This window comes from Charadrius vociferus, unplaced genomic scaffold (genome assembly GCF_000708025.1).
Source record: "Charadrius vociferus isolate BGI_N301 unplaced genomic scaffold, ASM70802v2 scaffold743, whole genome shotgun sequence".
In the NCBI taxonomy this organism is placed as follows: Eukaryota; Metazoa; Chordata; class Aves; order Charadriiformes; family Charadriidae; genus Charadrius; species Charadrius vociferus.
Genome location: NW_009647747.1, coordinates 256,271 through 269,576, shown reverse-complemented (window position 1 = coordinate 269,576; position 13,306 = coordinate 256,271). Strand labels below are relative to the sequence as shown.

At 46.1% G+C, this 13,306-nt stretch overlaps 1 protein-coding gene across 1 annotated transcript in view; it reads left to right on the top strand.

Annotated features, from left to right (window-relative positions):
• TCF4 (transcription factor 4) overlaps nt 1-13,306 on the top strand; it is a 237,581-nt gene that overhangs the window by 134,526 nt on the left and 89,749 nt on the right. The window contains exons 6-7 of the mRNA XM_009882047.1: nt 10,501-10,630; nt 11,080-11,129. Coding sequence (XP_009880349.1) covers nt 10,501-10,630; nt 11,080-11,129 — 180 coding nt within the window. The remainder of the gene's footprint in view (nt 1-10,500; nt 10,631-11,079; nt 11,130-13,306) is intronic.

Sequence of the window (13,306 nt, the reverse complement as noted above, 5' to 3'; positions counted from 1 at the left end):
GGCGGCGCCACGGCCAGGGATGCTCCGCGGCCAGGGATGCTCTGCGGCCAGGGATGCTCCGCGGCCGGCTGGCACACGCTGTGGCAGCAGGGATGCGACCGCAGCGTTTTCTGCTTTGGCTTTTCATTGAACACGTGCAGTCTTCGCTTTTACTTAAAAGCGTTGGTTTGTTCCTCCTGCAGTGCCGACCTAACTGGAGTAGCTCCGCTGAAATACCAGCTTGTTATATTTTTACCTGCGTCAGCATAAAAAGGTGCTTTTCCCCCCCCTCCCCCCCCCGCTCCAATTTCTCATAGCAGCTGAATTTGCCAATTTTGTTGTAGGGTGACTGTAATTTTTTGTCCTGTCTTAAGTGCAAGGTGACCTAAGCTTTGCAGACTTGACTTGAAAGGAATGTGCCTCTGCGCTTTACCCGGCCCCAGATATACGCTGTGGTAGAATCTATCGGTTTCCACTGAAGAGCGTGTACTTAAGCTGCGTGGAAAAAGATTGCGAGTAGCAGAGGGAAATATAAAATAGAGGATAAAAAAGACAGTTCCTATTTTAAATACCACGAGGGTCATTAGTTGGGTTTGGGCGTATTTGCATAACATGATTCTGTAAAAAATAAATGTGACTTTATAACACTGAAAACATAAGGCTCCTGTAACATGAAACACGATTTTGATACCCAAACTGCTCGAGTTTAAATTTTCAGTAGTTCTCTCCCGACCAAATGGTGGCAACACACACCAGTGTCGTGTCTTTGCATCATTCCTATCTATTCATTTTCTTAGGTCCTACGGAAGGTCATTGCCCGTCTTCTGGAGAGAATCTGCTTTTTGCAGTTGTGGCACTGGAGCGGGCGTCCGTCCGTCCCTCCTCCGGGGTTTGCGTTCCCCCGGGGAGGGCTGTCCCCGTGGCACGAGGAGCCGGCAGGGCTGCGGGCGATGGGGTCGCCCGTTCTTGCGTACCGTACCGTTAGCTTCGAGTCCCACTTCTTCCCTCCGCTTCCTTTGCAACGAGCGGCCGAGGTTTCACTTCTCCGCTCCATCCCCCAGAGCAGGCGCGCGCTCTTTCGCGTCAACGGGTGAGCTTTGACTAACGCCGCGTCCTCTCCCAACCCGCGCGCCGCGGACCCCCGCTGCCGTCGGCCCGCTGTGATGCGAGAGCGTTTGAGGACACGTGAATAAATGGCTTGTAGTCTAAGGATAATGATATTTTTTTCGTTCCCCCCCTCCAAAATCTCGCTTCCCCATCAAAAAGGGGGGAGGCTGTTGTTTATCTTTCAGGCTGATGAATAGTAAGAAGTTTTTTTTTAAAAAAATAAAACATCCTCTGAGGCACTTAAAGTCTTTAGCATGGGTTTTGTTATTTTGTTGGACAGGAAGTTTCTTTGGTCTCTCAGATGTTTTTACGGTAACTTTTCTTTGGTTAAAAATATTACTGACATAATTTCAGGAAAAAAAAAAAATGCTGTTTCCTATGCATTTGAACTTCTCTAAGCCTTTCCTGTGTTCTCGTATTCAAAGGGAAACCAATAATTATATCATTAAAAATGGGAATTCAGCCACGAAACACCTTTTTAAGACTGAGGCATGTCAGGATATTTTACCCCGTCTGAGCCAACCCGAGCCAGGATTTTTCTTGTAAGCTGTTTGTAGTCGAATGCTTACACAGGGAAGAGTGATGCTAATTGACTTGTAAGGTTAGCGGGGCTTTTTTTAGGGTTTGTAATAATTTGCCAGAGAGGAACATTTGGAAGCAAGTAGTGGTAGGACATCCTCAGTGAATCATGTTGAAGTGCTTACTTGAACTGAAAAGAAGCAGAGCCCGGCGCAGCGGCTCTTGCCAGCCCGTCTTCGGAATTTTTCTCAGGGAAAAAGAGTGCAAAAATGCGGTTCTGCGCGCAGCGTTCATTTCTGCATGTCATTAATCCTCACTGTCTCCTATCCATCTCCCCCCCCATAAGTGACCGCAATGCTGATACCTACCAGATGGTATAGGATTGGAGATGTTGGAAAAAAGGAAATGGGGGGGGGGGGGGACTTTTGAGTATTTTACATTCTTTTTTTGCGTTGCATAGAAATACAGATATTTGTGTACTGGGAGGTACTGTGAAAAACAGCGATACCAGGACATGTGTTTCATAATTTAGTGAGCAGTTCCTATATATATATATATATATACACCGACAAATACCGGCTTTATCTGATTATTATCCAACCTTACGTAAGTTTTTATGGTGCTTTTCTTTTACCATGCATTAATATTCTGATATTGTGCCCTTTTTTTCATACCTGGAGCATCTTACCGTATGTATTTAGCCTTGCGGGTTTGAGTGGAATAGGCATGGAGGGATTTTGCGATAAATTTGAAAGATGCTGTAGATGAGCTGAACCCTCTGATGATGCGGCGAGGCGGTTTCTAGCGGCGCTGGGGCGCTCTGCAAAAATACCGCAGGCAACGCTTCGCTATATCCAGCAATCCCCGAAAATCCAGCCGCTGTCCGTGGGCCAAATTCTTCCCTCGTTAACACCCAGGAGGCCCCCGCTGACTTCAGAGGATTTATCCTGGGCTAAACTGAGGGCTGTTTAATTCCGTACCGGATCTTCTGTCCTGGAAAACGACCCTACCAGCGCGCTTCCGATAGTATTCACGTTCAGCCAAACCGGCTCCGTGCTTTTGTACCAAGTGAACGATGACAGTTGCTCGGAGCTTGCTTCCTTTTCTTGATTGCGAAGTCTTTTAAACGTTATCGCGCGGTATTACGGTGTGCAAAGACGTGGGAGCGCTGTCAAGGTCCAAGGCACTGGATTGTCACGATGTTCGACTGACTGCAGCTCATTCCGGGGTGAATTTTGTGAACCCCACAGCAGTCCCGGGTTATTTCCCCTCGCAGAGCGGGGCTGTAGGTGCTGCAGCTGGGGGTGATCCCGGTTTCCCGGGTGCCCGGAGCATCCCCGGAGCAGGGTGAAGCGGTTGGAGCCCGGCGTGGAGATAATCCTCGCTGGGAGCCGCGCAGAGCAGCTTCGGCCACCCCAAATATTGGAGCTGGTACCGCATCGCGCCTCGGCCATCTGCGATAGCACCGCGTTGCAAAACCCACTAAAACCCCCAAACCCAACTCTTTTGGTGGGCACAGGAGAACTTTCTAACCATAAACCACTGGGCTTTGACCAGAGTCCCTTCGATCGCTCGGTCCCCTCTTCCCCAGCCGCCCTCCCCAAATACCAGCCGTTCCGGGCAGTAAAAAATCCAGCAGCTTTGTTAGTTTTTACGGGGTTTTTAAGGCCTTGGGAGGGTGACCGCGATGGCACATTCCCCACCCCATCCCCCTTTCCCAGTCACCATGAGGATTTTCCCTTTTTCCTATTTGTTCCTCACCGGGACGTATTTCTAGGAGTATTACCTGTGTTGAAGCGTGTGTTTTTAAACGCTATAATCAGCTGGCTCCGTTTCAGCGCGTAAATGAAAGCTATATTCTGAAAGATTAATCACAAAGCAGAGGGAACGTCCTCACGGCTGCCTCCCAGCGCACACAAAGGAGCCGACGGCGCTTTGCCGGGGAGCGGCAGGAAACGAGCATCCCAAAAACTCCGGGAGTTGTAGGGACACCCCATTTCACACATGCGTGCGTGCGTTCGGGTGCGTGTACGCCCCTACGTATACGTCGCACCTCAAATACGAGCGTGTGTATCGCCAGCGTGTGCGGATGTTTGCAGCAGCGGAAGCACTGGGATTTTCAAGTAAAGGAGGTCATTCCCGCCCCAAGGATGCGAGTGCAAACTGTACAGCAGAAAATCAGAATTTGAGCAAAGACTGTATTTTACAAAACTCCTTAGTGGAGGAGAAAGTCCCTTCTTCCCTGCGAAATTTTTGTGCCTCGTGCTTGTTCAGTCGAGGCGCTTTTTACCCGTGTTTCCCACATACTGGGAAGTGAAATATTTTCATTATAGTAAAGCTTTAGAACAACAGCAAAGACTGTGCAATTGATGGTGAAATCGTGCACTGTAAATGTGAAAGATGGGGATCGTTAATGCAAACAAGTAACTAACCTTTAGCGATAATCAAGCAGCAGTATAATAATCTGAGTCATCATGCCTAATGGTGAATGAAGGGATGGGAAGGAGCGAGCAAACACCGGGAGGAAATGGGGGAAAAATTAGGGAAGAAGTTACAAATGAGTTTTGCTCCTGCTCAACTGAAATAGGTGAGGAAAACGAGCGCAGGAAGAAAATTGAAATCCTCGCTGGCCAGAGGTGCTTGAGCCTCGGCCACGTTTAAGAGCGCTCTATGGCCGTGAAACGCTGCCGAAAGCAGTAAATGAACTTTGAAAGTTGCTGTTGTTGTGCTGATATTGTAGTCGGGGCTCAAAAAGCACAACTGGGGAAAAAAATGACTCCAGAAAGGTTTAAACTTAAAGAGCAATTTTAAATTATGCGGAGGAAGAGATAGTGGAAAAATTAAAAAAACTTAGAGAACTAATACCGATGACATTAATGCACAAGGGTTGGTTGAACATGAGAAGTTATTTGATAATACCTGCAAGCAGTTTTTAATGGAAAAGGTCAAAGTCAAAAGAAAACTGCTGAACGCTGCGCACAGCTATCTGAAGGTGCTGCCCTAGAAGGCAGAAGAAATGAAACAAAAGGTTATTTGCCAGCAGATAGAGAAAATAAAACCAACATCTTAAAATTTCCCTCGCTTCATACACGTGAGTGTTCTTGAAGAAAAGCCCAAATCTCTGTGAAAAATTAAATCTCTGTGAGCGAAGTTCCTTTGTTCTCTAAAAGTCAAAATTTCTCTGCAAATACTTTTAAGAATTATGGTTGGTTCAGTGAAAAAGGAAACCGGTACCTTAGCTTGAAAACACACTCGGCGAAACCCAGGGAAATTGTTTCTCTGTGTTTGCCATCAATGGGTTGCAATTTACACTTGGCATTAGAGAGAAATACTGGACGTAAATGACACACAGAAGATTTTCCAGAGAGCTGCCAAATTTCCAAAAGCCAAAGAAAGGAGTATTTGTAGGAATTGGACAGATTATGAACAGATGCCCTGATAGTCACATGATAAGTGGAAATTTAGTTTCATAATTTGATTAAAAACAGAGGATTGAAATCACAGAAGGAAATAACCAAGAAATGATTCAGATGTGGATGCGGCATGACTTAGTTAACTTGAGTTAAGTGAAAATTCATAAACTGAGGATAAAGCATGTAAGAGCAGCTGAAATCTGGATGACGAGATATAATCCTGTGATTTTACTAAAGGAGAGGAAAACAGGACGGTTGCAGGTCGAAATTTGTTGTATTTAAAAAAAAAATATCTGAAAATTACCTCCTATTCATCTGTTTCGGTGTAAATTAGATGCGATTTCAACAAATTTGAGTTGCTTTGTTTGCAAATTTGCCACGGAATCGCTGTTGAACGGTCAAATGGAGATGGAAGAAGAGCAGGAGGAGGAGAGCAGGGATTTGGCAGGAGCCACGTCGGTCACTGCCGAGAGCGCCGGAGCCGGCGCTTTGAGTCCAGCATCCCAAATCGCTGGGTTGGGGACACACACAGCACACGGTCAGTTTTCAGTGTTGAGGAAGGTCAGGGTATACCTTTCTGCTCTTTTTTTTTCTGGAAAAACCCCATGATTGGGTTGCCTGGCATTCCCGGGATGGGTGGGTACCCGACTGGGTGGCGCGGGGGCTGCGGGACCGCTGCCGCCCTGACCGACATTCCCGGTCCACGGAGACGTCGGTGTTGGAACAGAGGGAACAATGCCGAGCTGTGGCGCTCGCAGGGAGAGCCCGGAAGGCCTAAACGCAAATAAAGCGAGCAAACGAGCTTTGATCTTTGAAAGAGTAAAGAATTTTAATTTAAGAACTGGAGCAACATTGCGAAAAATAGCGGGACTTTGGTTGTTAGGTAAAGTGCGTGAATTCTCATCATACAATGAAATTTATTGCAAAGAAGGACTCGCTTTTAAAATGATAAATGTCACATTTTACACCATTTTACATCCTTTATCGGGCAAGCGAGCTGATAAAGTTGTAGGAAATACGTACCGGTTTCGTACCCGGCTGGCCCGCAGCGCCTCTGGGTGCGCGAACGCCGATGGGTTTGCCGGGAGCCCGCCGCGCGCGTGCCATCCGCAGGGTGGATGGATGTCCCCGCTCCGCATGGCATGGGGACCCCGGGTGCGATGCCGCTCCGGCCTCCGCGCCGCCCCGGGCAGGAGAGGGCTGGGAGGAACCGGGGTGCGACGCGGCGCTTTGCCTCCCATCGTGGTTGGGCGATGCTTCGCCGAGGCCTTCGGCGCAGGGAACGTATGTCCCGCCGGCGCTATACGTCACGCAGGTTGGGAGCGGCGCGCAGGACTGCAGCTGTGCGCCCCGGAACGCTCCAACGTCAACGCGACCCCCAAACGTTTGGCAATCGTTCAGGAAAGGAGCTTAATCTGTTTTCATCTAAGCCCGGTTTTTCTCTTGCTTGCAACATCCCCGTGATGTTGTGTTTGATAGCGGATCACGGCGTAGCGAGAAGATGTCAAAAGAAAAATGAAAAATATCCAGGTTGTCAGCAAAAAAGAAAAAAAAGGCCTTTTCTGAGGTATTTTTTTCCCTGCTCAGTCTTTTCAGAGGCTTTTGGATTAGAGGCTTTAAGGCCGTTTTCCTTTAATCTGAATTAACGTTCTATTAGTAAAATGCAGCGCTCTGTCATACTCTAATCTCACCTTTTTCCGTGATAAAGGGAAAATAAAATATCTTTTGGTAAATATATTTCCTACCTATTAGGCCTGAAACAAATATTTAAGCGAAATTCGCCCGATTTTCATTTGAAAAGCAAAACTTCAGGTTTGCAATAGAAACATTTGTTTTTTTTCCCGGGGGGGGGGGAATATCAACTCCATCCGCACATGACTTTCTCCTCGTGCGCGCGCATTTTCTCCCGACCCGGCGTTAATTCTTTGTCTCCTTCTTCAAATTTCGGAGGCAGGAGTCGCTAGTCGCTGACTTCTTTTACGCGTTGCTGGAAAGACGGCAGGATTGCGTGTAGCGACGGGAAAAACCGAAACGTTGCAATTGATAAAGCCTACAGCTGCATGGCTCCACCTGAAAATGGATTTTGCTGTGTTGCTTCCCCCCTCCCTCCCCTTCCGTGCTCGTTTTTAGCTCAAACTCACCATTCGAGTGGCAAATTCTATATATTATTAGCTTGGCTTCTTACGAAACGACTAAGCGGGAGGCTGCGTGGGGCTGCGGGCGCGGTAGATGCTGTAACTCAAGAAGATGCTGCAGGATGCAGAGGGATGAGCCGAAAGGTCTGCGGCGTCCCGTGTCCCGCCGCCGGCGGAGAGAACCCGCTCCCGCCGCGCGGACCCGCACGTGAGCCCCGGCTACCACAAACCTTTACCAAACGTCACACTTGGCTTCTAAGCTCAGCAGTTCTTAGGGGTAAATATTAACTTTGATGCCTAATCATTCATTGCCTTTCCGAGACGCGATTTGAGCGGAGGAGAGCCGGGAAGGCTGTGTAATCCATGGCATTGGGGTTTGTAAACGTTTTCTCTCTCTCTTTGTTGCAGGCCATTAGCAGTGTGACACGTAGGCTGAACAGTAATAAACGCTCATTGTTCCTTTACAAGCAGCTCGGAATAACTACATATATGTTTTTATTTTAGCTTTCCTCCCCGGAGTGCTCGGTGAGGTCCCCCTTAACGCACAGACCCACTTCTTTTCTACTTGGTCAGGAGGTCCCTGTCCCGTAGCAGACAAAGGAAGGGGCTTTTCTCTGCTTTGGGTTATTTGTGGTGTTAGGTTTGGTTTGGTTTTTTTTTTCTATTCGAGAGTGAAGAAATGAGTCTGTGACAGTTGCGGTGAAAATCTTTGAGCTCCGTTTTTCCCAAAAAAAAAAGAAAAAAAAAAAAAAGAAAAAAATAATCTTTGTTGGAGAAAAAGCTGTTTAGAACATAGCGCTGGGATTGAATTTGCTGATGGTGAGACGGGTGGCATGAGCAAGGAGCGCCCTTTGCGCGCAAGGTTGGGGTCGGGGGGTGCCCCAGTAGGACCAGCGAGTCCCTGAGGTTGGGACCCGGCACCCCCCGGGGCGTACAGCCTGGGGCACGGGGTGTCCGGCGTCCCCCCGCCCCAGACCTGGTGGGTCAAGAGGAAGGAGCGGGCGCCAGAACGTGCAACTGGTGGCCAAGAGAAGGGTTGGGTCGGGAGCGGAACAAAAGGCGTTGCAACCTTGAAGACTGATGCATGCGTTTCCTTCTCGTTTAATAACACAAGTTTGGGATTTTTTTCCTGTAGAAACCTCTGCATCTTTTTATAGAGAAAAATGTTTGGATGAAAAAACAAAAACAACATAGGGTATGTGTATGTTTTATGCTCCTAAAGTGAATCTTGTTTAATCTCAAATCGTTTGCAAACGCTGTCTTATATACGTTTGTTGGGGTTGGGTTGGGTTTTTTTTAAGTCAAATGGAATCTAGTCGGCTGGGTATAGGAATTTCTACAGCTGATGGCTCTAAGTCTTTCAGACTCCCCGACATATGGATAAACCAGGCACAGATTTAGCAGGTCTGTCTTTATGTTAAAACGTATACGTGATAAAAATATATGACTGAAGAGAATTTCTGCGGTTAGCACTGTTTCGTTCTGCAATGCCCCGAGACAAGCAATAAAATTCCGTTTATTTGGAGCGGATATTCACAATGAATCGATGACCCTTTTTTCCCCGAGAGTTTGCGCATATATTCCTCTGCCATTATGCAATAGACTCGCAACCATTTTTGCCGGTGCAGGTGTTGTTTATTAAAAGGAGCATAGTCATTGCAGGTGTATATTAGACATTAGCTGAACGTAAAGATATTAGCAAAAAGTGCCTTCTGACTGGCATTTTTATAGCTTTGCCTCTCGGAGCGGGCTGCCAAGGCGGATGCCGGGCTGCGCACCGAGATGGGGGTTCAGCCCCGGTTGTCCATCCCTCCTCCGCAGCGATTCTGCTTGAGCCTCGCTGGGAAAAAGGAGGAATATAGTTTTCTCGAATCAAAAGTTATCCTGAAATGTTTTTAGACGTATAGTCAAGGAGTAAGGATGTTTTAATTTCTGATTTTCCAGCTCATGGGTCATATTTGACCAACTGCTTTCAGCAGAAGACATGCCACTTTGTTGAGCTATTTAGGAATCAAAAAGACTGTCTTAATTTAAAACAAGGAGCCTTTGTTTTAGTTGGTGACTGCCTTGTGAAATTTTTCAGTTCTCAGCGGGTTAACCAGGGAACAGGGGCAGAGTCATAATTGGCCTATTTAGAGTATTTTGCATGTGAATAGTGTGTTAGTGAAGCATTACTAAGTCTGTTGTGAGTGACATGGTGATTAGAATTTAGATTAGGGAAAACACATTCTGTACTTTATCAAGTACAGTAATTAGTTCAGTCAGTAAAAGTTGATTACAAGTAACGATAAAGTTAGATTTTTGGTACTTAATTTTAAAATTTCTTTATTAAACGGTAAATTTGTTCTTAATATAAATGGTAGTATCTACACCTGTTTTATTGCGTATCAGAATAATTAAAAGAACAATGTGTTCAATGCAGAGTATAATCAGGGGATTTATATATTATGGGTAAGTTTCAACGTAGTTTATAGCAAATAGAACATTACTCAGGAAATTGTTCTTCTGTCGTAGTCTCTTAAAGATTTAGACTGTTTCTTACAGCGTGGGTCAGATAATGTTTTCTGCCGTTTCACGGGAACCGTAGTCCTTTCGTAGCTGGGAAAATGTGGCGTTTACTGGGACGCATCTTGTTAGTTAATGGTACGGGCATAAAATGGATATACTGAAAGTCCTTTGCTGCTGCTATGCTGCCGCTATACAATAGCGTTAATTGTTTTGGGGGTTCTGAGGTGCTTTTATATTTTCTCATAGCATTGCAAAAAAAAAATTAATAACGTAGAATTTTATTTTCACGTTTGAATCGCATCTTATGCGCAGCCTGCTGTACAGATTTTTATGCTGCGAGAGCTGATGGATTTGATTCACCGCTATGAATTTTTCCTTGCACGGGGCTAAACAATGAGGCTGTTTCACGCACACCGAACCAACCCGCTCTGTCGACAGCAGGATTTGGGGGTTTTTTAAGTTTTATTATTGTTAAATCCGTGCACTTCGCTATCTTGGTTGCAGTGAAGAAACTAAATTGCCTTCGGATATATTAACAGAGCTCAAAAGTTTTTTAAAACACTGATTGCATTTGAATAAGTAGGCGATAAGTCTCCTTTAAATGTAAATAATCGTATTTGAAATTAATTACTTTGTGTTTTCCTCGTGAAGGAAAAGATGCTCCACTGGAGATTTTCGTAATGTCTCCTTTAAAATTTTGGCAGGTTCTTCTTTCCGCGTTTCGGTTGCTCGTGAAGGTTGCTTTGCTGTGTTATTTTTAGGAATGAGAAATAGCTAATGATGAGGAAAGTCGGATTTTACATGCACGCGCACACACGTATATATTTTTAATCTTTTAGCAAAGTCTCCTTGGAGGTGACATGGATATTGGCAACCCAGGAGCGCTCTCCCCCACTAAGCCTGGCTCCCAGTACTATCAGTATTCTAGCAATAACCCCCGGCGGAGGCCTCTCCACAGCACCTCTATGGGTGAGTGACTTTGTCTTCAACCTTTACAAATAATTGGAGTTTCGTCCTGTTTAGCGATACTTTGAAATAAATACAATAAGTGGCCGAGCGTACGCCGCCGGGACTCTCGGAGGGGTTTATTTCCCGTTTGCTGATCGCTCCTCTTTGTCGAGCGTCCAAGGGGCTTTAAAAAAAAACCCCTTTTTTCAAAGCGAATCTGCGTAAGGTAAAAAAAAAGGCCCAAACGCTCCAGATCAAAATATGAACAATTTTCCAGCCTGTTAGTGTCGGGCTGGAGAGCAGTGGCATCCACTCGGTGCTCCCAAAACTGCTTCAAGGCTGGCGTGAGCCGGCGGGCAGGGCGATTAGCAGCTAAAATCGCGGCGACGGTAAAAAAAAAAAAAAAGAAAAAAAAAAAAAAAAAAAAAAAGCGCCTGTCTTACGAAGACACCGTTTTGTCTTTTTTTCAGAAGTACAAACAAAGAAAGTTCGAAAAGTTCCTCCAGGTTTGCCATCTTCAGTAAGTACCGCTCGGCTGCTCCTTGCTTGCGATCGCGGCGCCTTTGTTCGGTTGCAGGCAGATAGAAGCGAGCCCGCTCCCGGGCGCGCTGGGCGCTGAGGGCTGAGGACAAGGTAAGGAGAGTTCAAAACCCTCGGCGCTTGGCCCCGCTTGGAAACGCTTAATTGCACGATGGGGACGAGCGGGTGTTGCTCACGGGGATTTTCTCAACGGGCGCGGGCGGCGCGTACCCGCGCGGGGCGAGCATCCCGTCCACGTGCCGCTACGCTTCGGTGTGGGGCTCCAGCCGATTTATGGATTCGCCCGTTGAGAGAGATGCGCGGAGAGGATTTATGCCACATTTCCACGGGTCTCAGCCCGGGATGCAGGGCAAACGTCTTCATTTTGACGGGAGGTCTCTGAGCTCGGGTACCGGTGGCAGAAGCTGGCGGGGCTGAGCCCAGCTGCCAACCGCTGGGCCCCAGCTGCTGCCAGGGCACCGGGGCGGCTCGCGCGGCAGCGCCGGAGCCGGTCAGCACTCAGGGCTTTCCCCCACGCCGTACAGAGTACCCCCGACGGCTCTTTGTAAGGAGGGTTACGGATGCCGGCCGGCCGCACCGGGCACGGTTTTCAGTGGTTTATCGTGAAACCTTCGCGTCGTGCGGTCGGAAGTTGGGGTTTCTCTTTGGTTCGGTGAAATCCTTTGTTTCGTCATCCAAATAATTATTCTATTAGTTTTCATCGTCTCGTCGTTTTGCACGATCTCGGTGGGTTTTTCCTGAGAAAGCTGTGCCAAGGCGCATTACATCTTTTGAGAGCATTAAAGTTAAAATATATAGAAAACAGCGGTTTTAAAAGCAATTTTACGACATTTCTGTAAATACAGCACAAAGAGTAGTACGACTAATGAGGGCGTTTTATTCTAGCACTTTTATCCTCATTTTTTCTCTGCCATTCCTTTAAAAATACCTAATACATATTTTTGTATCAATATCTGCAAACGGAAAACAAACCACTTGAGAGAGGAGAGCTTCCCTTCCGTACCTGATAACTGTCTGTTTTATCTGGAAATCTGGTTATTAGGAGGGGCCGAGTGGCAATCGGTCTTGCGCAATAAATAACAAATTGGCATGTTAATCTCAGCTGGCTTTTATGCTTTGACCAGAAATCCGGGTAAATTCGCAGTTTGCAAACTAGCATAACTTTTAAAGCTTCGGTTATTGTAGTGACTGTGCTAAACTAGTTTCCTTACCGGTCACTTTATAAATAATAAAATTTTAATCTGAAAGAGAAAACCACGTATGAACATCCTAATTTAATCCTAATTGTAATCTTTAGAATGTTAAACAAGTACAAACATAAATCTTTTTTTATAAGTTGTTGAAATATGGAAATTCTCAAGTGCGAGTTTCCAGTAAAGTAATAATACTTTTTTTTTTTTAAATTTATTTTTTAATTAAAAGTGAGTTCCCACAGGTGTATTTTAAATTTATTTCACTATGTGTTTTTTGGTTTTGGTTTTTATTGGGCTCCTTTACAGCAATAGCTAATATCCTCCCCAAAGGTTTTTTATGAGCACTCTCACGCTTGAAGTTAGAGGGGGGTTTAATTTAGCTGAAACCTTAGTTTTTAATGGTTTTCCTGAGGACTTCACCTGAGCTATCCCTCCCGGCTCTTCCCAGCTGGAGGCGAGGCCGGTTTTAATTTACTCATTTGCAGGGGAAAGGAGGGGGGTGTGTGTGTGTGTGTGTGTGGAACCCACACCACCCCAAACCTGCTTTTTTTAGGATTTACAGTATTGCTGAGGGGTGACCGTCGCAGGAGATACGCGGGGATGGTGTGTGATAAAAGATGCTCTCAGTGGAACGGTACCTCTGCCCTCGCTGCGCCGGGAAGAGTGGCGGCGTTTCTGCGGGAAACGTCAGCGGGCAGGGATTTACAGCTGCTGCGAAAGTTTTTTATGGATTGCTTCTTGCTTCCAAAGAATGAAAGGCAATTTATGTTTGTCGCAGATTAGTCTCAAATGTGTGCTTCCTTTAATTTTTTCTGAATACAGTTGTTGTACAGAATGGAAATACTTCTCCAGCTCAGTACTCTCAACTATTTTAACAGTATTTTTATTTTTAAGTCAAATTATCTCTGAGTAGAATATGCGCTTTAAATACTTCACATTATTTTCATGAGCCGTACGATTTATT